The following is a 27,102-nucleotide window of genomic DNA, read 5'->3' as shown; positions in this document are numbered from 1 at the left end:
ACCTAGACAGCATATTTAAAAGCAGAGACATTACTTTGTGGACAAAGATCCATCTAGGCAAAGCTGTGGTTTTTCCAGTATTCATGTGTGGATGTGAGAGTTGAAGAAAGCTGAGCACCTGAGAATTGATGCTTTTGAACTGTGGAGTTTTTGAATTGTGGGGTTGGAGAAGACCCTTGAGAGAGTCCCTTGGACTTCGAAGAGATCAAACCAGTCAATCCTAAAGGAAATCAGTTCTGAATATTCATTGGAAGGACTGATGCTGAAGCTGAAACTCCAATACTTTGTCCACCTGATGTGAAGAGCTGACCCATTGAAAAAAACCCTGATGCTGGGAAAGATTGAAGGCAGGAGGAGAAGGGGACGATAGAGAATAAAATGGGTGGATGGCATCACCTACTTGATGGACATGAATTTGAGCAAGCTCTGGGTGTTGGTGATGGACAGGGAAACCTGGAGTGCTGCATTCCATGGGATCGCAAAGAGTTGTACATGACTGAGCAACTGAACTGATCTGACATACATAGAGACATACCAACAGGTTAGAAACTCAGGCAAGTGTCAATACTACAGTCTTAATTATTTGGCTGCATCGGATCTTCCTTGTGGTGCATGGGCTTCTGTCTAATTGTGGCCTAGGATATAGAGTGTGTGGGCTCAGTAGTTGCAGCACATGAACTTAGTTGCACTGTGGCCTGTGCAGTCTTAGTTCCCTGACCAAGGATAGAACCTACAGCCCCTGTGTTGGAAGATGGATTCTTAACCTCTGGTCCACCCTGGGAGCCCTGATGCTACAATCTTAAGGCAGGATTTCTTGTTCAGAATACCCGTTTTTCTCTTCAGGTCTTCAGTTGATTACGTGGGGCCCACCTATATTATTAAAGGTGATCTCCTTCACTTTAGAGGAAGCTGATTGTAGATATTAACCATATCTATAAAATATCTTTACAGCAACACCTAGATTATCGAGTTTAATAACTAGATTCTGTAGCTAAGCTCACATATAAAACTAACCATCATAATGCCCTGCCTTATTAATCAAGGGAATGCAAATCAAGAGCACAAGGAAGTATGACTTTATATCCACTAAACTGACAAAATTTAAGTATCTGGTAAGACCAAGCATTGTAAGGACTTTCATACATTGATGGGAATGTAAACTGTAATAGTCATTCTGATAAAGAAGTTGGCACTTTCTTATAAAGATGTATGTAGCCTAGGACGTTCACGCCTTCAGAAATTTTTACCCTTGAACTCCAGGAGATATGTAAAATTTACAAGAAGGTGATAGAAGTTTTAAATATATATATATATATGTGTGTGTGTGTGTGTAGCAAAACATCGGCCTGGAAACAAATCAAGTATTCATTAATAGAAAAGTGGATCAGTAAATCATACTGAAATCACAGAATGGAATATTAATCAGTAGTGAATAAATGTACAGTAGCCATGTGGATCATGAGTGAATTTTAAAAACATAATATTGAATATAAAACACAAGGCCCAGAAGATTAAAATAGCATAATACCATTTTTATTAAAGCTCAGAAACAACCCAACAGAATATATTATTAGGGAATACAAGCCTATGTGAGGCCTCTAGCTATGGGGGATGGGCCAGTGAAGGAAGACATAATGGGGTAGAACAGTGTTGCCAGAGTTCTGCTCTTTTAAATTTGGTGTTGAACTCCTGGGTGCTTATTTCATTATAATGCCTCATGTTATATGTTACAGATAATCCTTTTGTATTATCAAATCATTTTACATTTTATAAGAACATAAATAAAAACATTGGGTTGACGAAAAAGTTCATTTGGGTCCCATCTTACGGAAAAGCACAGATGAACTTTTTGGCCAACCCAATATTTTTTTCATTCCAAAAAAATTGAAATTTTAAAGAAGAGTGTTTTAATCTATGAAAGCCGTTTTTATAGTCTATATATATATATATAGCTGATTTCAAGTCTATGAAGGGCTTAGAAGACAGTATAATTCAGATTTAAAACTAAGGCTGGCTTTCAATCAGGAAGAAGTCCAGATGACCTGAAACAATGGTTTAACTTTTGGGGGTTTATTGATTGACTGCTTTGAGCTGAAAGTTATTGAACCTCTTCCCAGAAAACATTTCATATGTGGAAAACTTTTCAGTTCCAGGGAGTGATGGTGAATCTGGTCTGGAAATACATTACTAAAGCTATCTAACAGTTACCAGTTTTGATGAGCTCATCTTACTGTAAGAAATGTGTAGCTGATATTGCTAGTCAGAGGACAGAGGGTCTTCATCAAAGGTACGACTTCATTCCTTAAAATTAGTTTGTAAATTTGTAGAAGTGTCATAAAGCTAGATTACAATAGGGAGACATGATCTTAGTACTTTCAGTTTTGTGTGATGTGTATCATAGTCAGATTTTGGCAAACGGTTGTCAGGACTCTCTTTCAGGTTTTAAGTTTTTAATTTGGCCAACTTGCCAAGGCTCAAATTGAGGAGTGACCTAGTTTTTCCTGGGTCAGAGCAACCAGGGCATGGGGAAAAATAATTCTTTTTTTCTTTGCAGGAAGTTTTGTAAACTTTCCCAGTTGGCAAAGTCTGTATTCCACATCTAATACATGGGAAAGCTGTGCTTAGAAATATGGGTATTTTAAAAATAAATTTTCAACTTGCAAAAATGCATCCATGAAAACTTAAGATCTTTCTCAGGTGGTTCTTTCAGCTAAATGAGTAATATAACATGTCATTGTTTATGTATACTTGATAAAGTGAAGGGCAGTATCATGTTTTCTTTATCTGGCGTTTGACAGCTGTTAACTAGTGAAAGGAGAGATTAGAGTTTGTGCAACTGAAAGCATACACTTGATGCCTTCAAACAAAACTGTTGCACCTTCTGTATAAAGTATTCAATTAGCCTGTTGGCAAGATGTATAGGGTATGCTATTGAGAGAGTTATGTTTTCTTAGTGAGTTCTTACACTATCTGTTTTCTTTCTTTTTTTTTTTTTTTATAAATTTATTTATTTTAGTTGGGGGCTAATTACTTTACAATATTGTAATAGTTTTTGCCATACATTGACATGAATCAGCCATGGGTTTACATGTGTTCCCCTTCCTGGACCCCCCCACCCACCTCCCTCCCCATCCCATCCCTCTGGGTCATCCCATTGCCCCGGCCCTGAGCCCTTGTCTCATGCATCGAACATGGAATGGTGTTCTGTTTCACATATGATAATATACATGTTTCAATGCTATTCTCCCAGAACGTCCCACCCTCACCTTCTCCCTCAGAGTCCATAAAATTGTTCTATGCATCTGTGTCTCTTATTCTGTCTCGCATATAGGGTTATCGTTACCATCTTTCAAATTCCATATATATGCATTAGTATACTGTATTGTTGTTTTTCTTTCTGGCTTACTTCACTCTGTATAATGGGCTCCAGTTTCATCCATCTCAGTAGAACCGATTCAAATGTATTTTTTTAATGGCTGAGTAATATTCCATTGTGTATATGTACCACAGCTTCCTTATCCATTCGTCTGCTGATGGACATCTAGGTTGCTTCCATGTCCTGGCTATTGTAAACAGTGCTGCGATGAACATTGGGGTACACGCGTCTCTTTCAATTCTGGTTTCCTCGGTGTATATGCCCAGCAGTGGGATTGCTGGGTCATATGGCAGTTCTATTCCCAGTTTTTTAAGGAGTCTCCACACTGTTCTCCATAGTGGCTGTACTAGTTTGTATTCCCACCAACAGTGTAAGAGGGTTCCCTTTTCTCCACACCCTCTCCAGCATTTATTGCTTGTAGACTTTTGGATAGCAGCCATTCTGACTGGTGTGAAATGGTACCTCATTGTGGTTTTGATTTGCATTTCTCTAATAATGAGTGATGTTGAGCATCTTTTCATGTGTTTGTTAGCCATCTGTATTTCTTCTTTGGAGAAATGTCTGTTTAGTTCTTTGGCCCATTTTTTGATTGGGTCGTTTATTTTTCTGGAATTCAGCTGCAGAAGTTGCTTGTATATTTTTGAGATTAATTGTTTGTCTGTTGCTTCGTTTGCTATTATTTTCTCCCATTCTGAAGGCTGTCTTTTCACCTTGCTTATAGTTTCCTTTGTTGTGCAAAAGCTTTTAATTTTAATTAGGTCCCATTTGTTTATTTTTGCTTTTATTTCCAATATTCTGGGAGGTGGGTCATGGAGGATCCTGCTGTGATTTATGTCGGAGAGTGTTTTACCTATGTTTTCCTCTAGGAGTTTTATAGTTTCTGGTCTTACCTTTAGATCTTTAATCCATTTTGAGTTTATTTTTGTGTACGGTGTTAGGAAGTGTTCTAGTTTCATTCTTTTACAAGTGGTTGACCAGTTTTCCCAGCACCACTTGTTAAAGAGATTGTTTGCCTGTTATGTCAGTTTCCCCACCCCCTTGCATTGGGTTGAAAGAGAAAGTGTTTCTCAATTTGAAACTATCCTCTTATTTATTTTTCATTTCCATATGACCCCTTATTAAGGCACTAGAGATATTGGTCTTTTAACTATCTGTGGCAGTGTACTATTTTTAGTTAATCCTGGAAGGAATAAGTCAGTTATAGCGTAGAGGTCAAGAGTGTAGTTCCCTGGAACCTAACCAGTTGGTGAATCTACAACTCAGAAAATTACTAAGTGTAAGACTTTGGCAAGTTGCTTGAATTTTCTCTACTCTGTGGTTTCCTGTGTTTTTAATAAAAGGGTGACTTCAGTGCTCTGGTACCTAGTAAAAACTGAGTGAATGTTAACTATAAAAATAGCAGTAGTAAGAATTATTATTCTTGAATTAGTTATTGATAGCTTGCAGACTTAACATCCTAGCACTTTGTCTGTTTAGTGTAGTTGTTTGTAATACAGAACAAGTTGGCTGTACCACTCTCTATATGGGTCCAAACGTCCAGTAATGTGCTAGTTCAATTCCTTTAAAAAATAATAACGATATCTGTTGTATATTATGAGTAAAATTTTCAAGGCCTAATATCAAATGAATGACAGATTATATTCACTTTAATGTTTATGTGAGTGCCTAGTATATTCAAAGCAATATGGGTAGTATACAGATAAAGTATAGTTCTTGTACTCAAGTAGTATCAATTTAATAGAAGGGATTAGAGAAATAGAGATAAGATATAGTGTATTTTCCCAGGTGGATGGAAGTTATGATATCAGAATTTAAGAATTCAGAATGGACTAGTAATACAAGCTGAACAAACCAGAAAACCAGTTTAAACATCTTGGGGAACTGAGGGGAAAGATATTGGGCTGCATACTGTAACTTGAGGGTTATTGCTTCATACCCAGGGATCTCTAAGTTAGGTTTTAATTTACATTTATTTCTTCTTCATATTGGTATCACCATCTACAGATGTGTGTGTGCTTAGTCACTCAGTCGTGCCTGACTCTGTGACCCCGTGGACTGAAGCCCACTAGGGGGATTCTCCAGGCAAGAATACTGAAGTGGTTTGTCATGCCCTCCTCCAGGGGATCTTCCCAACCCAGTGATCAAACTCAGGTTTCCTGCATTGCAGTTGGATACTTTACTGTTTGAACCACCTGGGAAGCCCAAGAATACTGGAGTGTGTAGCCTATCCCTTCTCCAGGGAACCTTCCTGACTCAGGATTTGAACCAGGGTCTCCTGCATTGCAGGTGGATTCCTGAGCTACCAGGGATGCCCTCTACAAGTGTAATACTTGTTAAAAACTCAGTTTGTAGTACCCAAGTAGAAATGTTTAACATTTCTGTAAGAGAGGCATAAAGTATGGCCAATGTTAGCATAGAGGTGAGGTACTGTGGGAAAGAATTAGGAAAAAAATCTTCATAGAAGAATATTTGAGCTGGGATTTCAAAGGATGCATGTGATTCCAGGTGAATTTGGGATCTGTAGTAGTTGTTTGCCCCATGGAAGTTCAAGGTGTCAGCATAAATTCAGAATGAAGATTGTACATGGTATACCCCTGAGAGAGGAGGTGTTCACCTGAGCAGGAATGTGGGCATATGTAGGAGTATGTTGGGAGATATATTTGAAGAGGTAGGTTGGTGCCAGATATGGTGGGCCTTGAATGCCTTTAATATAAATGAGTGATAGAGAACCACAGAAGACTTTTTTACATGGGGAATGGTGATGGTAGTGGTGGTAGGCTAATACAGATGGATTATCCACCAACCACACTCATGTGTTCATTGAGTTCATGTTTTGTCTCTTTCAGGAAGTTCATGATTTATTACAAGACTATGAATTAAAATACTGTTATGTGGACAGAAATAAGCGAACAGGTAAGATTTCTGTTCTAAGCATCTGGTTTTATTTTAATTCTGCATGTTGTCATTATAGAGCAAAAAAGCTAAGTGTCTTTTTATTCTTAAACTAATCTCTGAATTTCTTAAACATTAAATCATATACACATTACATAATTTATTTTCTGAAGGTAATACAATTATTCTAAATTTTAGTCGCATAAATTAATGCAACATTGGTGTCAGCTGTTTTAGGGAGCTCATTCTACCATATGGACACTGGTGCTGGCAAGAACCACTTTAGAATCCTCCATCTAGGTTATTAGTGTCTGACCTGGCCCTGCCCACCAACCTTTCTGGACCACTGCTGGGATGCATCAGGCCAAGTAACTAACAGGGTAGGAACACAACCCCTCTAATCAATAGGCAGGTTTCCTTAAGACCCCTTGAGCCCACAGCCACCCTGACACCAGGCCTTGTCCACCAGAGCAGCAAGGACCCAGTTCTACATACCGCTAGCCTTGGGACCCCTGGGACCCAAGGGTGCAGCCAGCCACCAGTGGACAGGACCCCCTTGGGCTCTGGCCCTGCCCACCTGTGAGCTGGCTGTAGCCTCTCAACCAGCCTAACTCACCAGTGGGCAGACACCAGCCTCAAGACCACCGCAGCCCCATAGCCTGCCATGGCAGGACCTAGCCCATCACCAGTAGTCCAGCATCAGCTCTGAGACATCTTGGACCCCTCAACCAGGTTCCCCAGAATCCAGTCCCACCTACCAGGAAGTCAAAACAAGCTTTAGGACACCTAGGACTCCCAAGCCAACTGTATTGGGAAACAGCCCCAAACGCTGATGGACTAAAACCAGCTCAAGGATACTCAGGGCCCTCCAATTGAAGATCCTGGGACATGACTCCATCCACTAGTGAGCCATCACTAGCTCTGGGACCCCTCGGGCCCTGTAGCCAGAGACCCCAGGACACAACTCTGTCTACCAGTTGGCCAGCACAAACCCCAGAACCCAGCTTTACCTACTGGTGGGCTAGCACCAGTCCTGGGATTCTCTGGATCCCAATCCTGCCCACCAACAGGCAGGCCTACATCAGCCTCAGGGCCACCACAGCACTGCAGCCTGCCCTGTCAGAATTTAAACAACACACAGCAGGATGATATCAGCCCCAGGACCCCTCATACCCTGGCTCTGCCCACCACCAGGCCACTGTCAGTTCTGGGACACCTTGTGCCCCTCAGCATCCAGGATCTAGCACCATCCACCAGTGGGTTGACATCAGATTTGGAACTCCCAGGGCACTGCAGCTGAAAAACCTGGTGGCGGGAGGGGGCTGTGCCTAGCTTTGTCTGCCGATGAGTTAGCACCAGCCCTGGGACACCCTGGGTCCCAGCTCCGCCCATCAGCAGGCCAACACCAGCTCTTGGACTACTTAGCTAGTTGCCCCAGAATCCAGGCAGTGGAATAGCACCAGCTTCAGGACACCCCAGAACCTTCAGCCAGCCATGTCAGGAAGCAGCCCCTCCACCAGCAGTCCAAAACTAAATCAGGAAGCCTGGTCCTGCAACCACCTCTTTCCCAGAACTCATCTTTGCCCATGAGAGAGCCAGCACTGGCTCCTCAGCTTGTGACATGGTCCCACCAACCAACGTCAGCAGCTTCTTCACAATGCCCGGCCTGGCAGCCGGCTGGACCAGGTAGCCACACCCACCAGACTTCCTGCACTGGTCAGCCTGCCACAACAGGACCCATGCAGCTCACATAGGGGGCTCCCCTAGGGTGTATAGCTCTGGCGGCACACATAGGTTGTCTCCTACAAAAGGCCACTCCTCCCAAGTCAGGGTGTAACCAACCTACCAGAATATGTAGAAAAAGAAACAGCAAATTAGACAAAACGAGGTGCCAAAAGAGCATGTTCCACAAGAACAAGAGAGAATAAAACTCCAGAAGAGCTATGTGAAGTGGAGATAGGCAGTCTGCTTGAGAAATAGTCAAGGTAGTGATTGTAAAGATGATCAGAGAACTTGGGAGAAGATACGTTATACAGAGTAAGAAGTTAGATGTTTTTAACAAAGGATCAGAAAATTTGAAAAAGAACCAAACAGAGATAAAGAATGTGGTAACCAAAATAAAGAATACAGGATGGTGGATTCCTTCTACTACACCAGAAGGGATCAAAAATAGATTTAATGATAAGAGGAATGAATCAGTGAGCTGGAAGACAGGAGTAGAAATTACTGATGCTTAACAGAAAAAAGAATAAAAAGAAATGAGGATGGTTTAAAAGACCTCAGAGACAACATCAGGCACATTAGCATTATAGAGATCCCAGAAGGAGAAGAGAGAGGCAGAGAACATATTTGAAGACATAATAACTGAAAAGCTTCCCTAACCTGAGAAAGAAAACAAACATTCAGATATAGGAAGCACAGAGAGTCTCAAACAGGATCAACCCAAAGAGGACCACAGCAGACACTTTGTAATTAAAATGGCAAAAATTAAAGATAAAGACAGTATTAAAAGCAGCAAGGGAAAAGTAATAAGTTATATACAAGGAAACTCCTGTAAGGCAATCAGCTGACTTTTCCACAGAAACTATGCAGGCAAGAAGGGAGTGGCAAAATATATTTAAAGTGATGAAAGGGGAGAACCTACAGCCAAGAATGCTGTACCAAGAAAGACTTTCATTCACATTTGATGGAGAGATTGAAAGTTTTATGGGCTTCCCTTGTGGCTCAGCTAGTAAAGAATCTACCTACAATGAGGGAGACCTGGGTTCGCTCCCTGGGTTTGGAAAATCCCTGGAGAAGAGAAAGGCTATCCACTCCAGTATTCTGGCCTGGAGAATTCCATGCACTATGCAGTATGCTGTATAGTCCATGGGGCCACAGAGAATTGGACATAACTGAGAAGCTTTCACTTTCCCTTTGAAAGTTTTACACACAAGTAGAATCTAAAACACCAGTTTGGATGGGTTCACAGGTATCTTCTATTAAATGTTTGGAAAAGAGTTAACATGTGTCCTTCTCAAACTACTCAAAAAAATTACAGAGGAATGAATACTTCTGAACTCATTCTACAAGGCCAGCATCACCCTGATAACAAAACCAAAGATAGCACAAAAATTGAAAACTACAAACAGTATGACTGATGAACATGGATGTAAAAATCCTCAACAAAATATCAGCAAACTGAAATCAGCAATACATTGAAAAGATCATATACCATGAGCAAGCAGGTCTTATTTTGGTGATGCAAGCATAATTCAAAATCTGCAAATTAATCAATATGATAAATCATATTAACAAATTGAAGAATAAAAATCATGACCATCTAAATATGCAGAAAAAGCTTTTGACAAAATTCAACATCCATTTATGGTTAAAACTCTCCACAAAGTGGGTATAGAGGGAACAAACCTCAAAATAATAAAGGCCATCTGATAAGCCATGACTAACATCATATTTAGTAGTGAAAAGTTGAAAGCATTTCCTCTAAGATCAAGACCAAGGCAAGGATGCCCACTATTGCCACTTTTATCCAACATGGTGTTGGAAGTCCTAGCCACAGCAGTCAGACAATAAAAAGAAGAACCCAAATTAGAAAGGGAGAAGTAAAACAGATGACACATGTTATACATAGAGATTTCTAAAGATGCCACCAAAAACTCATCAATGAATTTGATACAGTCTCTTCAAGAAATGATAATCAGAAAACTGGACAGCTCTTGTAAAAGAATGAAATTAGAACATTTTCTCATACCATATACAAAATTAAATTCAAAATGGATTAAAAATCTAAATGTAAGACTGGAAACCATAAGATCCTAGAAGACAACATAGGCAGAACATTCTTTTATATAAATCCTGTAGCAGTATTTTTTTTGGCTATCCCTCCTAAAGCAAAGGAAGCACAAAGCAAAAATAAACAAATGGGACCTAATTAAATTTAAAAGCTTTTGCATAGAGGAGGGAACCATTGATAAAATGAAAAGACAACCTACCGAATGGGAGAAATATTTGCAAATATTTGCAAATGACTGATAGGTGGTTAATATTCAAAATATATGAACAGCTCATACAACTCTATCAAAAAAACGAAACAATCCAATTGAAATGAGCAGAAGACCTGAATAGACATTTTTCCAAGGGAGACATATAGGTGGCCAAGAGGCACGTGAAAAGATGCTTAGCATTGCTAATCATCAGAGAACTACAAATCAAAACCACAAAGAAATATCACCTCACACTTGTCAGTATGACCATTATTAAAAAAAAAAGTCAGAAATATGATGAAAAGGCACTCATACAATGTTGGGGATTTGGATTTACACCAATGTAAATTGGTACAGCCTCTGGAAAACAGTGTGGAGGTTCCTCATAAAACTAAAAATTGAACTGCCATTTGATTAGCAACTCCACTCCTGGCTAAATAAAGTGAAAACAGTAATTCAGAAAGATACATGCACCCCAATGTTCATATCAATGCTATTTACAGTAGCCAAGCTATGAGACAACCTAAGCATCCATCAACAGATGAATAGATAAAGAAGAGGTGGTATACACACACACACACACACGTGCGCACACACACACATGCACACACACACACACACACACAATGCAATACCATTCAGCCATAAAAAAAGAATGAAATTTTGCCTTTTGCAGCAACATGGGTAGACCTGCAGGGTCTTGTGCTTAGTGAAATAAATCAGACAAAGATAAATACTGTATGTTATCACTTATATGTGGGATCTAAAAATAAAACAAATGAGTATGACAAAGCAGAAACAGACTCACAGATATTGAGAACAAACTAGTGGTTACCAGCGTGGAGAGGAAATAGGGAAGGGCAAGATAAGGATAGAAGGTTAAGAGGTACAAACTATTACACATAAAATAAGCTATAAAGATATATTGTACAGCACAGGGAAGTAGCCAATATTTTATAATAATTTAAATGGAATATAATCTGTGAACATTTGACTCACTGACATACACCTAAAATGATATAATATTGTAAATCAACTATACCTCAATAAAAAGTTAGGCAAAAAATGGAATTTGCATAGGTTTTTTAAAAAATATATAATATTGCCAGAGCTTTATGAAGTTTTATAATGAATGTCCTAATGTTATGTTATAACATTTTAATGAGTGTTTTGAATTTGCTTAGTATTGTTCATTTTTAATAATATGTTATTGGACTTAGTGAATAGATTATGTAATTTGACCTTTAGTTATACAAATTGGGAAAATTGTTTAATTTTTCTGCATGTTTTATATCTGAGATTAAAAGCCTAAACTAGGTTATTTTCTCTGTGTACATATGATATGTAAATATTTAAAAACATCTCTTTGAGATGACAAAAAAGTAAGGAAATGTCTGAAGGATGATATAACCATCGTGTGTGTGTATGTGTGTGTGTGTGTGTGTGGTGTTTAGTCACTAAGTCGTGATACTAATGTCTGAAGGATGATATAACCATTGTGTGTGTGTGTGGGGGGGGGGGTGTTTAGTCGCTAAGTCGTGATACTGACTCCCAAATTAGCAGGGTTTTTTTTTTTTTTTTTGGCTGCACTGGGTCTTCACTGCAGTGTGTAGGCTTTCTCTAGTTACAGCACATGGAGTCTTCTCTAGTTGTAGTGCATGGGCTCCCTAGTGCTTAGTTGCCCCAAAGCATGTGGGATCTTAATTCCCCAAGCAGGGATTGAACCTGTGTCCCCTGCACTGGGGCCCCCCCAATGCAATGCAGGAGTCCCTGCTTGCAATGCAGGAAATGCAGGAGACTCTTTGCAACCCTATGGACTGTAGCCCACCAGGCTCCTCTGTCCATGGGATTCTCCAGGCAAGAATACTGGAGTAGGTTGCTGGGCCCTGCCCCAGGGGATCTTCCTGACCCAGGGTTTGACCCCACAGCTCCTGCATTGCAGATGGATTCTTTACCTTTGAGCCATGGGGAACCCTATTATGTTAGATACTTGAAACTAATGTTATGTATTGTTATGCTTCAATTTTAAAAGACTTTGAAATATTTTTGTCATTAAAATATTATATAGATGCTAGAGCCCTAATGTAAGTACTATTAAGTGAATACCTCTGATAGTATGATAAGAAATTCTGCATTTTTTTTTCTGACTTATAAAAGAAATATAGAAAAAAACACTACAGTTAAAAATAAAAACTATTACAATATTGTAAAGTAATTAGCCCCCAACTAAAATAAATAAATTTATAAAAAAAAAAAAATGAAATCAAGTTTTTACCTCTCTCTGACTCCATTCCCTCCATCCCTCCTTGCCGAAGGGCAAGCACTAACGAATTTGGTGCACACTTTCCATCTGTACCATTCCATTGTGGTAGTTATTAGAGCTGTTCACAGATTCTTTTTGTTCCGGTCATAGGGTAAATAGTGCTTCCCCATCTCTCTTTGAAGTTACCAATGGACATGTGATTTGGCTTTTGATGAATGAAATGCAGTGAAAGTGACATGTATCTCCTCCAGGTAGAAGATTTCAGAGCTAGCATGTGATTGACTGCTCACCCCACAACTTGCTAAAGTGATTGAGGAAGGTTGTATGTCCTCTTTAAACATAGTCCCAGAGTGGCTATAATGAGCAAAGCCTCCTTCCTTCCTTCCTTTCTGCGTGGGATATACATGATGAACAAGGAGGAGAAACCCTTTTGTTAAGTCTTTGAAATTGTGAAGTGGTTTCTTGTCAAAGCATCCCAACTAATGCCTGAAATTCTACTGTATGTAAAGTTAACAGTGTTGTGTTGGCTTAAAGCTCAACATTCAAAAAACTAAGATCATGGCACCCGGTCCTATCACTTCATGGCAAATAGATGGGGAAATAGTGGAAACAGTGGCTGACTTTATTTTGGGGGGCTCCAAAATCACTGCAGATGGTGACTGCAGTCATGAAATTAAAAGACGCTTACTCCTTGGCAGGAAGTTATGACCAACCTAGACAGCATATTAAGAAGCAGAGACATTATACTTTGTCAACAAAGGTCCGTCTAGTCAAGGCTATGGTTTTTCCAGTGGTCATGTATGGATGTGAGAGTTGGACTATAAAGAAAGCTGAGTGCTGAAGAATTGATGCTCCTGAACTGTGGTGTTGGAGAAGACTCTTGAGAGTCCCTTGGACTGTAAGGGGATCCAACCAGTCCATCCTAAAGGAGATCAGCCCTGGGTGTTCATTGGAAGGACTGATGTTGAAGCTGAAACTCCAGTACTTTGGCCACCTAATGCAAAGAGCTGACTTATTGGAAAAGACCCTGATGCTGGGAAAGATTGAAGGCAGGAGGAGAAGGGGACGACAGAGGATGAGTTGGTTGGATGGCATCACCGACTCAATGGGCATGGGTTTGGGTGGACTCAGGGAGTTGGTGATGGACAGGGAGGCCTGGCGTGCTGCAATTCACGGGGTCGCAAAGAGTCGGACACGACTGAGTGACTGAACTGAACATTAGAGAAAGAAGTTTTTGCATGCTTGCCATCAAATTTGTGCCAATAATAAATTTAACTACTAGAGCAGCCATGGCAAAGGATAAATAAAATTGTGACTTGTGAAAGGATTGGGACCAAATTGTTGAATCTTAAAATTTTGGCAGGAAAATGGAAACAGAACTAATTTCCGAATGCCTTATAGTGTTTTCTCTGTAGAGTGACATCTTCCACTTCCACAGAGTCAATGTGAAAAAAGTTGGGCTTTTTTTTTTAGAGACTTTGTGGCCTTGAAAAGAAATGGAAGAAACTATAGAAGAGAATCAATGACTTCTTTCCCCTACTGCCTGGACTTCTAAATTTGCTTCATTATGTTGTCTAAATTCTACCACAAAATATCTTATTTGGGTTGAGCAAATGCAGATACCTAAGAAAAGGAAAATGAGAAGTTGTCAGTTTTAAAATGTACTAGTTAGTCTATTGGAGAAGGCAATGGCACCCCACTCCAGTACTCTTGCCTGGAAAATCCCATGGACGGAGGAGCCTGGTAGGCTACAGTCCATGGAGTCGCTAAGAGTCGGACATGACTGAGTGACTTCACTTTCACTTTTCCCTTTCATGCACTGGAGAAGGAAATGGCAACCCACTCCAGTATTCTTGCCTGGAGAATCCCAGGGACGGCGGAGCCTGGTGGGCTGCCGTCTATGGGGTCGCACAGAGTTGGACACGACTGAAGCGACTTAGCAGCAGCAGCAGCAGTTAGTCTATGCATGTATACATTCATCCATTCAGCTGACACAGAGGCTCCACTGTGGGCCTGACAGCATGATAACTGATGGAGATGTATTCCATAGCAGTTTAGGGATCTCACAGTTGATAGGATAGCAGACATCTAAACAAAGATTATAACACATTCTGATGTGTGCAATAATCCAGTCAATGTTCAAAATAATAAAACAAGGATTAACTAACTGGAAGAGAACATCAGAGAATGCTTCCTGGAGATCATGATACATTAACCCCTGGGCTGAATTTGAAAGCTAACTAAAAGATTTGAGTGGCTGAAGATATGGGAGAGATCTTGTAAGCAGGGGAATGACATGTATAGAGGCTTGAAACAAGGTGATACCTAGGGAACTACAAACAACTCAGTGTCGTTGGAGAATAAAGAAGTGTGATTGGGAAGGGAAGTTTGACAGGTAATGAGGCTGGCATCAGATCAAAAGGGCCTGGTAGGGCATGATAACTACTCTGGGTCTTGGCTTCATTTTTGATATTAAATCATTGCATTTTAGGCAGTAGACAGACACAATTAAACTTTCATTTTTGAGAGTTCGCTTTATTGTCATTGAAGAAAAAGAATTAAAAAGCTAGAAGAATGAAGGAAAGAGGATGGATCCAAGACCTATTTGGAGGGTAAAATTTGAGGATTCCTTTAAGTGAGAGGTAAAGCAGATAGGGTCTCAGGTAATTCCCAGGTTTCCCATTTGTGAGTGTGATGCTAGCAGCTAAGACAGAATGAAGGAAGCTGAGCCATGTTGAGATTTTAGAGGAATGGAGAGGATGAAGATCATGAGTTATGTTTGATCATGTGTGAATCCGCATGTGAATATATATGGAACTAAGGATTAGAAATGTAGTTTTGAGAGTTGACAAGGGAATAAGAGGTTTTCTATGAGCCCCCATACTAGCCATTTTGCTCTATTTAATTGCTTTCATAGCCCCCCATACTTCTTGGTAATGTCACACTTGTAACTCTCTGTCTAATCTGTCATCCTCTGTTGGATTGTGGGGTCGTTGTTGAAAAGGATCTTACTTGTTTTGTTGACCTCCTCCTTTCCAGTGCCTAACACAGAGCCTGGCACATGAGAAATGAATACATGGGCATGGATATGAGTGCCCAGGGAAGGGGGCATAGACAGGGATTTATGGCTCAGGGTTACTGAGTACAGTCACCGGCTGTCACTGTGTGTGCTTCTGCCAGGAAGGAACCTTAAGGATTACTACCTTACAGGTGTGAGTGGAGAAAAATATAGCTAAGGAAATGGAAGGAGGAGTGCTTAGGCAAGTATGAAGAAAATCAGGAAGGACTTTATTAAGTAAGTTAAGGAAGGGAATGGTTAACAGTTTCAGATACCTGGAGAATTCAAGTCAAATATGAACTGATGAACTTATGAGCTAAATAGGAACATAATCAGTATTTACAAATGATTGTTGACTTGTTTGCTGGTTTTAGCAAAATACCGTTAAATGGTGTTCCATGTCAGCATAAGGAAAGAAAGGCATAGAATCAAAATAACTCAAGTCCTTTATAAGGGCTTATTGGAAACCAAGAGATAATCTCTCAGTAAGTGCAGCAAAGCCATTTTCCCCCTCATGCTAGAAGAGTTAGCTATTCCTCTGTAAGTAGTTTCCTTATATGTGGGTATCATGTTAAATAAAAAATGTAATTCTGTAATATTAGCATCACACTCATTGTGGAGAGACGCTCACAGCCTGAGAGGCGCATGGGCACTAAAACCAGCTAAGGGAAGAGCAGGCAGGACTGTCCATGCTGTTTAAATTCTTTCTCTCTTGCTGTGTACATATTTGCCATGCTGTTATCTTTGCATTTGGGTAAGTTAGGTACTCATATGGGGCACCTTCATTGTGTGTTCCAAAGAGGGAGAGAAGAGGGAGATGGAGGAAGGTGGAGAGAACAGTGTGTTTCTAATTTGTGGTTTGTCCTGTGTTGTTTCCTTTATCTGAGGTTTTAAATTTTTCTTAAAATATTGCTCAAAACCTTATCAGATACACATGTGTGTATGATATTTCATTGATTTAGAATTTTAGATCTGTATCATGTTTTAGATGTTACAAATTATCATGTCTATTTGTTGCTTAATGCTGGAATAACTTCCTTAGGTAGACAGGACAGTTGTTTTTTTTTTCCCTCTTTGGTTTGTTCTACAAAGATTTGAAGGTAAGCTACTTGTCCAGTATCATAATCCTGTGATCTTTTCATATCATATTGTTCATCCCAACATATACAAATTGTGTGTGTATGTATTGTTTCAATGTAATTAATTTTATTTTAAGGAAACATGTACATGAATTGGAGAAAGATTTGGCTTCCTCTGGGCATTTTGGTGTCTTTTGGCTATGCCTTTGTTCTTTTAGGTATTCTTTTTTAAAATGATTTAAAAATTACCTATTTTTTAGGTATATTTTAGGTATTCTTGTTATCAAATAGGGCCTTTGAGAACTCTCTGAGAAGAAAGAATAGTTTATAAAGTTCTGCATCACATATTATTGATGGAAAATATCAAATCTGTGTGTAGTTTAAAAAGACTGCCATCACCCCTCCCCCCCAGAAATGGAGCTTCTAATATATGTTGTATGTTTTTTGAGTTACTGGTCATGAAATTGTTGAAGTGGGAGTATCAGCACTTAAAAACAATGAAATAGAATAGAAAATATCAGAATACATTACACATGATAGGTGTTTTGCTTCCTGATACTTTTGTTTCAGAAATATGTATACATATGTGCATATGTGTGGGCTTCCCCGGTGGCTCAGAGAGTAAAGAATCTGCCTGCAATGCAGGAGACCCAGGTTTGATCCCTGGGTTGGAAAGATACCCTGGAGAAAAGAGAATGGCAACCCACTCTAGTATTCTTACCTGGAGAATTCCATGGACAGAGGAGCCTGATGGGCTACAATCCATGGGGTTGCAAAGAGTCAGACATGGTTTAGCGACTAATGCACTTACGTATGTGTACTGAGGCATAGGTATCAAATCTATTTCTTACTGTCGGTCATGATCAAAAAAGCTTGAAAACACTGGCTCAGAAAACTCATTCATTTTATCTTCTTCCAGCTTTTGTTACCTTATTGAATGGGGAACAAGCCCAGAATGCAATTCAGATGTTTCATCAATATTCTTTTCGAGGAAAAGACTTAGTAGTCCAGCTCCAGCCAACAGATGCTTTGCTATGTGTTACCAACTTGCCCACTTCTTTTACATTAGAAGAGTTTGAAGAACTTGTTCGTGCTTATGGAAATGTCGAGAGATGTTTTCTTGTCTACAGTGAAGTTACTGGCCATTCCAAAGGCTATGGATTTGTAGAATACATGAAAAAGGACTTTGCTGCAAAGGCTCGATTGGAGCTATTGGGTAAACAGTTGGGAGCATCAGCTGTCTTTGCGCAGTGGATGGATGTTAATCTATTGGCCGCAGAGCTCATTCATTCTAAGTGCCTTTGTATAGATAAACTCCCTAGTGACTATAGGGATTCAGAGGAGCTGTTGCAGTTTTTTTCCAGTATCCATAAACCTGTGTTTTGCCAGGTATGTATTTTTAAGGTATTATTTGAAATATTTAAAAGTATCTACATATGCATCTGCATGCACTTACATATTTATTATACTTATGTAAATATCACCATGGATAATCTCATTCTACTTATGTAAATATCACCATGGATAATCTCATTCTACTTTAGTTTGTAATGAACACTTTAATATGATGGTAAATTTTAAATCAATTTCTTTTGTTGATGGGCCAGACTATATTGTTTTTATATAATTATGTCTTAGCAAACCCATCACTTAATGCATCCACCTTCTCCTTCCATCTGTTCTTGAATCATTCATGCATTGATCACTTCATCCACCCACATTTGATTTGTCACATTCTCAGTGCCAGATACCATATTGCTAAATGTCAGAAATATAACAAATAGAAAGATATTCTCTCTATACTTCACAGTTTTGTAGAGTACACTGACAGATAAGCAAATAACTGTATATCTTGTATGAAGAGTGAGATAATGCAAAATAGAAAAGTGTTACATGGTGTAGAAAGAATGCCTTATTCTGTCTTAATGGGGTCATGGTAAGTGAGACATTTAGAGAAGATCCTGAAAACTGACAACATTGTTAAGAATTTTCAAGCACTTTATCGGAATAAAATTGAATAAATAGAATTTTCAAGCACTTTATCGGAATAAAATTGAATAAATTCTACCAAATAGACAAAAATATATACTGTATATGGCTGCTTCCCATACAGATTTTTAAAGCACCTGATGAAATCTTTCTCTTTCACTTCCCTTCATTTCTTCCTTCTCTTTATTCTCTCCTCCTTTGCTCCTTCTAATCTCCCATCTTTCCTCTCCTCACCCTTATTTTTCTGTTATCATACATGTATTGAGTCTCTACTCTTGCAGTAGAAAGTTTGAAATTTATTATAGCTTATTTAATTAAAATTAATGCTGCCATATTACTTTTTCTTACATTTCTGCCCCTCCAATCCCAATATAATCATCAAAGAAACTACCCATGGAACTTCAAAAAATTAGAATACTTTGTGACAAATCTTTGCCAAGTTATTGAAAGTTGTCTTATTGACATGCTATTCTTGAATATTAGAATTATATAGTGATATTCTGTGGCCAAGCATAATTCTTTGTAGCTTTAGTTGAGGCCTTTGAAGCAAATATGAGGGGAAAGCTGTTTTTTACATATTGTATTTGAATTATGAATCTTGGAGTTAGAAGGGACTTATGTTATCTGGTCTTGTCTTCCATCTGGTTAAAAAAAAAAGAAAAAGATTTGTTACAATCATTGTAAGTGATCATTTAGCTTTTGTGAAAATATTTTGAAGTAATGGAAAATTAACTATTAATAGGTCACAAGTCATGCCATTACATATTTGAATGGCTCTCATATTGAATGGAAATATTGCTCTTTAAAATTACCAATGCTATGAAACTAAAATGATATTTTCTTTTGAAAGACTTAAAATGATAGTATGATTTATTTGGGATTAAGATTATATAATAAACTAAGAATAATAAAAATATTTTAATAAAAATATTTTAGAAATTTTCAAAAGCTTAATAAAGCCACTTTAAATGCCTTTATCAGTAAATCTGTTAAACTCAGGCTCTCTCATTTGGTAGGTTGACATAGACTATATGGAAGACAGTCTTCTTACCTTGTGATCAGAAGGGACCAAAGGGACTAATGGCTTTTACAAATCTGAATTTAAGATTTGGTTTGGATAAAAGGAATGAGGTTGTAGGAGAAATATTTGGAAGAGGTAGATATTTTCCCTTTCTCCCAAGTGAATGGACGAAGTTTTATGGAGGAAAAGACATTTGAGGACAGTTTTAAAAAGAAGAAAGAATGAGAAGGGAAAAAAACAGAAATTTGGTCTACTATACAAAAAAGCTTCAAAAATAAGAGAAAAGAAGCTAAAAATGACTGAGAAATGATTGAATTGTATACCAATTTATGAGATGCCAAGTCCAAACAGAAGTTTTGTAGGTATTTCTATTGGACTATTTCTATACTTCAGAGACATACAAAGCTAAATTTTATCACATTTATCACTAGATACGAATGTGTTTAAGATGATTCAGATATGTTCAACACTTAGAAACTTTTTAGTGTTGTATTTTTTTCTTACTTTTGCTCTTTGTACCAGTCTTCACGGATCCAGGACTTTAGTATCTTCCTTTACACTCTTACACATGGGTGACTGGAAATGTGTTCTGCATTGCAGAAGTTTATTTAGGGCACATTCAGGAAAAGGTTGTGTCCTGCATATGGTATTTTAAACAAACCTGGGGCACAATTTCCTAAATAAGGTTTACTTTGGTAACTTGACCAAATTCCTGGGATCTACCTAAAATATTGAAATAAAAGTTGAATATGGTTCCTTCTACTTTTGTTCTCTTGATAGTGCAAATAGATACATGATCAAATTCAACAGGTTTCATCATCTGTGTATCTGGTGAGTTTATTTTAAAGAAAGTTCAATTGTGTGTCCCCAAATTTTTCTATAGATTAATAATTATATATATATATTAATATATAGGGACTATAATCATTTGAACATTGACTTTTAAATAAATCAGAGATTCAAAAAAGCAGAAAGAAGCTTGACAGAATCTTACTTATCTTCCCATCTTCTAGAAAGACTGTACCTACCCAACTAGTAAACTTTTATTTTCAGAAAAAAAAGGAATACAATATTTTCACCGGTATCATGCTTTGAGACATTTGTCCTTGAATTTACAGATGATATACTTGTAAATAAATTCTAACTAAGTATTAGAATTCCCTTTTTAATAATTGTATCACATCAGCTTGCACAGGATGAAGGTAGCTATGTTGGTGGCTTTGCAGTGGTTGAATATAGCACTGCAGAGCATGCTGAAAAGGTTCAACAAGCAGCTGATGGTATGACCATCAAGGGAAGCAAAATTCAAGTTTCCTTCTGTGCCCCAGGAGCACCAGGGCGAAGTACCTTAGCAGCATTGATAGCAGCTCAACATGTGGTAAGTCGTTCTTTTTTAAGAACATAGAAGAATTCAAGTATCCAAACTAGTTAATCATTGATTGGACTTTCATTATATCTTTATTACATGAAGACATTCTTCTTTTTTTTTTAATTGACTAAGTAATACTTCTGCCAAATCAAGCCAGGAGTCAGTACAATAGAGGAAACTGTGTTTCGTAAAGTGTATTCATCTCAAGAATTGAGGAAATTTTTATTTATTCTGTAAATGTTTGAGTTCCTGTGCTGTAAGTTTTGATTGCAGCATGCCCCCTTTTTCAAAAACTGCTCATAAGTGTGCATGTTGGACTGACTTCTTTATTGGAACTGTCTCTTATTACTCCCCTCTCTACTTCTCTGGTTGAAAATTCCTTGTAGGGAGCAACTATTCCTGCTTCACAGTTTCTTACTCCTTGCGCCTAGAATAGTAAATACCGTTGATCAAATGAAGGAAGAAACACACTTTTGAAGGGTCCAGGGAAGACTTCAGAATTGTGAAGGTGACATTTGAATGTAATGTTAAGGTACAATTTTGAAATGTTGATGGAGGTGGAGAATAGGATTGCCAGATGACTACAGATTTTGCATGAGACATACTTACATTAAACATTATTCATTGTTTATCTGGCACCCTGTGTTTTTACTTGCTGAATCTGGCACCCCTAAGGAGGGAGAATGAGTGATTGAACATACTCTGGTTGGGACAAAACCTTTCCAGCAGTAGGAGGAGACGAATTTTCATGCTTAAAAAGTGGAAAAGGTCTAGGGAGGCTGAGTGTGTGGTGAAATGGTAGCTCAATGCCAGCAGAGGGAGGGCTGGAGCACTCACAGCTTAGATGGAACTTGATAAGCGAGGTCAAGTTTACAAATTTCAAAGGGAATTTATAAAGTATATATACAAGGTACTGACAAGATCATAGTTAAGACAACAAGAAATCACCTAGTCTGGAAGTGGTTTGTAAATGAAGTGGAGAGAGAAGGACAATCAGGGGAGGGAAGGAGGGCAGAAGAGATGACAGGTTGTCACTGGTATCCTACTGTCATTTCACTTGTCCTCCTCCTCTTGTTCTTCGATCTCACCTCTGGTCCTGGATGTCTTCTCCTTTTTTCTTGGTCTTTCCTTCCCTTCTTAGGTTCTTCTGTCGTCCTCACATCCTTGACTGGCATAATTCATGACTTCAGCCATTCTTTCACTGTCAATTTCATTGCCTTTAGTTAAGTTATCTCTTGGTTGGATTGGATTTGCTGAGTTTCTGAGTCTGAATCCATCCAGTCACCCACTTTTGCAGTCAGCATACTCTGTTTTCTTGGAGAAAAACAGACAACTAGGTGACTTAGTGCTCCTGCAAATGTCTGACATTCTTTATAGCTGACTCCCCAGCAAAACTAGCTCAAATCTTCACTCTTTTCTAGTCTTTGTCTTTCTTTCTATCTGATGGTCATGGCTGCTACTTTATAGAAATATACAGGCCATGTGCTGGACTCATTCATTCAGTTTCTCTCACACTCTGCGAGCAAAAGTGCCCCACTTTTTACTTCTTTTTTCTTGTTAATAGCATTCATTCCATAAATACTTACTGGGTACCCGCTACATATGAGATGTATTGGAGATATTTAGGATTCACCAGTGAACAAAGGTTCGTCTAGTCAAAGCTATGGTTTTTCCAGTAGTCAGGTATGGATGTGAGAGTTGGACCATAAAGAAAGCTGAGCAACGAAGAATTGATGCTTTTGAACTGTGGTGTTGGAGGAGACTCTTGAGAGTCCTTTGGGCTGCAACGAGATCCAACCAGTCCATCCTAAAGGAAATCAGTCCTGAATATTCATTGGAAGGACTGATGCTGAGGCTGAAACTCCAATTCTTTGGCCACCTGAGGTGAAGAACTAACTCATTGTAAAAGACTCTGAAGCTGGGAAAGATTGAAGGCAGGGGGAGAAGGGGACGACAGAGGATGAGATGGTTGGATGGCATCACTGACTCGATGACCATGAGCTTGAGTAAACTCCAGGAGCTGGTGATGGACAGGGAGGCCCGGCGTGCTGCAGTCCATTGGGGTCGCAAAGAGTCGGATATGACTGAGCGACTGAACTGAGTGAACAAAACAAAGATCCTTTCTGTCACGGAGGGAGTGCTCTGTTTCCTCCCAGCAAAGCAGGGGCTCATGCCTCCGCCCCATCCTCAAGGATCTGCCTCCTCTACTTTCAACTTGACCTGATGTTCACTACCTCCATCCCATTTGCTTATCAACACACTTGCATCTTTTCCTCTCTAGATGCAGGCCTTGGTAATACTTTTTCCTCACAACTGGAGCTTCTTGAACAATTAGATCCCGCTAGTCACCTTTTTTTTTTTTTCATTTCTCATTTCCTTCTCAGCCCAACGCAGTGTACTTTCTGCCTCCACTATTAAGTGAATCTGTTCTCTTTAAGATTAACAGGAATTTTGTAATCAAGTCACATAGGTACTTTTCAGTCTTTCTTTGGTTTCTTTGTAGCATTTAACACCAACTGCCTACTGCCTTGAATTCCACCTATTATTCTTTTCTTCTCTAATTGTTCCATCCTTTTCTTCTTTTTCCCAGAGGGATGCTGTCAGTAGACCTCCGTACTAGGCTTCCTCACTTTCTTCCTCTTCATCACTCCAGTGGCTTCAGTTATTGCCTATCAGTGATGATTCCCAATCTTACATTTTTGAACCAAATTGTTCTAAAGCACTAATCTGTATCTTAAAATGATTATTAGATATCTCCTTTTTATGCTATATGAATAGTTCAATTTCAGCATTTCCAAAAGGAAACTGTTTTTCCCTGGGACTTGCTTTTCTATGTGCTGTAATATCTGTGTGTGGCATCAGTTCATTCAAACTAAGACTGTCTGAACTAAAAACTCAATCATGATTGATCTTCATCTACTCTCCAGTTCAGAATGCCAAGAATCTTAGCAAGTCTTTCAGTTCCACATCCTGATGTCTATTAAATCCCTGAGACTTGTCAGCATCTTTGTTACTTTACTCAGGATCTAATTTTTCTCACCTTGATGATTTGAATAACCTGCAGTATGATTGCCATGTCATTAGTCTTCCCTGTTCTAATCCATCTTCTACAGTGTCACAAAAGTGATGTTTCTCATCCTCAAATCAAATTATGTCATTCTCTTGCTTAATATTCTTTAATGTGTGCATAAGTTCAATTCCTTACCATAGTAAACAGCCCTTCATGGGACCTTTAATAGATATCATGATTAGATATTAGTAACAGTGAGGAATCTTAAATTTTTCTCAGCCTTAAAAGTAATGTACTGCATTGATTTTTTTCTTATGGGTTCTTGGTACATATCTTCTATCAAGTTTTCTGTTTAAAAAAGATCATAAATTGGCATTGAACTTTATCAGAATATTTCTACAACTATTGGGATAATTATGTGATTGCTCCCTAAGTTCATTAATATGCTGAATCACATTGATAGACTTTTCTAATGTTATACTATCCTTATATTGTAAATTCTCATTGATAGATTTTTTCTTATGTATTGTTTGATTTTATTGGATAATATTTGTTATATGTGCAGATGTGCTCATGAGTGGAAATGCTTAAATTGGGGGGTAGCATTTTTGCTTAATTTTGAAATCAAGAGAACATTGACCTCGTTAAATGATTTATATGTTTTTTTCTCTGAACCCCTCCTTCTTTTCTTTCTATTCATGGATCAGTTTGTATACAATAGGGGTTTTCTATTCTTTGTAAGTGTGAGAGAGCTCATCTGTGAAACCATGTAGACCTAGTCCTTATTTCTCTCCTAGAAACAAATCATTGATTACCACTTAGGTTTCTTCTGTGAATATTAGATATATTAGTTTTATTTTTCTCTGTGTGGTATATGTGGCATTTGATTATAGTCTACAAATTTATCCAGTTAGTCTGAGTTTTAAAATTTATTGACACATAGCTATTTATAAAATTTTATTTTTTAAATGTCATGTCTAATCTCTTCTTTTTCTTTGTATGTCTTATTTGCATTTTCTTTCCCCCAATTAGTCTTGCAAACTATTTTGCCTTTCAAAGAAATAGTTTTTGTTTATTATTTGTTTTTTCTATCTGTCCGTCTGTCTAGACGGACCTTTGTTGGCAAAGTAATGTCTCTGCTTTTTAATATGCTATCTAGGTTGGTCATAACTTTCCATCCAAGGAGTAAGCGTCTTTTAATTTCATGGCTGCAATCACTGTCTGCAGTGATTTTGGAGCCGCCAAAAATAAAGTCAGCCACTGTTTCCACTGTTTGCCCATCTATTTGCTGTAAAGTGATGGGACAGGATGCCAAGATCTTAGTTTTCTGAATGTTGAGCTTTAAGCCAACTTTTTCACTCTCCTTTCACTTTCATCAAGAGACTCTTTAGTTCTTCTCCACTTTCTGCCATAAGGGTGGTGTCATCTGCATATCTGAGGTTACTGATATTTCTCCCGGCAACCTTGATTCCAGCTTGTGTTTCTTCCAGCCCAGCGTTTCTCATGATGTACTCTGCATATAAGTTAAATAAGCAGGGTGACAATATACAGTCTTGACGTACTCCTTTTCCTATTTGGAACCAGCCTGTTGTTCCATGTCCAGTTCTAGCTGTTGCCTCCTGATCTGCATACAGGTTTCTCAAGAGGCAGGTCAGGTGGTCTGGTATTCCCATCTCTTTCAGAATTTTCCACAGTTTATTGTGATCCACACAGTCAAAGGCTTTGTCATAGTCAATAAAGCAGAAATAGATGTTTTTCTGGAACTCTCTTGCTTTTTCGATGATCCAGTGTATGTTGGCAATTTGATCTCTGGTTCCTCTGCCTTTTGTAAAACCAGCTTGAACATCTGGAAGTTCACAGTTCACATATTGCTGAAGCCTGACTTGGAGAATTTTGAGCGTTACTTTACTAGCGTGTGAGATGAGTGCAATTGTGCAGTAGTTTGAGCATTCTTTGGCATTGCCTTTCTTTGGGATTGGAATGAAAACTGACCTTTTCCAGTCCTATGGCCCCTGCTGAGTTTTCCAAATTTGCTGGCCTATTGAGTGCAACACTTTCACAGCATCATCTTTCAGGATTTGAAATAGCTCTACTGGAATTCCATCACCTCCACTAGCTTTGTTCATAGTTATGCTTCCTAAGGCCCACTTGACTTCACATTCCAGGATGTCTGGCTCTAGGTGAGTGATCACACCATCGTGAGTATCTGGGTCGTGAAGATCTGTTTTGTACAGTTCTTCTGTGTATTCTTGCCACCTCTTCTTAATATCTTCTGCTTCTGTTAGGTCCATACCATTTCTGTCCTTTATCTAGCCCATCTTTGCATGAAATGTTCCCTTGGTATCTCTAATTTTCTTGAAGAGATCCCTAGTCTTTCCCATTCTGTTGTTTTCCTCTATTTCTTTACATTGATCGCTGAGGAACGCTTTCTTATCTCTCCTTGCTATTCTTTGGAACTCTGCATTCAGATGGGAATATCTTTCCTTTTCTCCTTTGCTTTTCACTTCTCTCTTCTTTTCCCAGCTATCTGTAAGGCCTCCTCAGACAACCGTTTTGCATTTTTTTTTCCGTGGGGATTGTCTTGATCCCTGTCTCTTTTACAATGTCACAGCCTCTGTCCATAGTTCATCAAGTACTCTATCAGATCTAGTCCCTTAAATCTATTTCTCACTTCCACTTGTATAATCATAATGGATTTGATTTAGGTCATACCTGAATGGTCTAGTGGTTTTCCCTACTTTCTTCAATTTAAGTGTAGCTGAATATAAAAATCTGGATTCAAAGATTTTTTTCTGCAGCACTTTTAATATATTAATTTGTTTCCTTCTTAAATCCAGTGATGGTCCTTTGAGAATGAAGATGATATTAATCTGCTTCTTGTTTTTTTTTTTTTTTTTTTGAGATATGTTCTTCCTTCCTGGAAGTTTTTACTATTGGGGGCAGGCAGGGCTTTGATGTTCCTAATTTCATGCCAAAAATGTGAGCAGGTGTGTTTTTTTCTGTATCATAATTGGAATCCTTTCATTTTGTGTTCTTTAGTTTTCTTTTAATTCTGGGAAATT

General features: G+C 38.5%; 1 protein-coding gene across 16 annotated transcripts in view; it reads left to right on the top strand.

Annotated features, from left to right (window-relative positions):
* The window catches only part of RAVER2 (ribonucleoprotein, PTB binding 2), a 169,460-nt gene that overhangs the window by 62,815 nt on the left and 79,543 nt on the right, over positions 1 to 27,102 (top strand). For 12 of the 16 annotated variants that reach the window (XM_081486561.1, XM_081486557.1, XM_081486556.1 and 9 more), the window contains 3 exons: positions 6,223 to 6,289; positions 17,571 to 18,040; positions 20,848 to 21,039. In XM_081486561.1, coding sequence (XP_081342687.1) covers positions 17,618 to 18,040; positions 20,848 to 21,039 — 615 coding nt within the window. In that variant the 5' untranslated portion in view covers positions 6,223 to 6,289; positions 17,571 to 17,617. Of the gene's footprint in view, positions 1 to 2,147; positions 2,288 to 6,222; positions 6,290 to 17,570; positions 18,041 to 20,847; positions 21,040 to 27,102 lie in introns of those variants that run through there. The other 4 variants (XM_081486567.1, XM_081486564.1, XM_081486571.1 and 1 more) reach the window with 1 other exon arrangement.

This window comes from Giraffa tippelskirchi, chromosome 5 (genome assembly GCF_054371585.1).
Source record: "Giraffa tippelskirchi isolate mGirTip1 chromosome 5, T2T-mGirTip1v1.2.pri, whole genome shotgun sequence".
NCBI lineage: Eukaryota > Metazoa > Chordata > Mammalia > Artiodactyla > Giraffidae > Giraffa > Giraffa tippelskirchi.
Note: the sequence above shows the minus strand (reverse complement) of the source record. Positions and strands in the feature narration are given on the sequence as shown.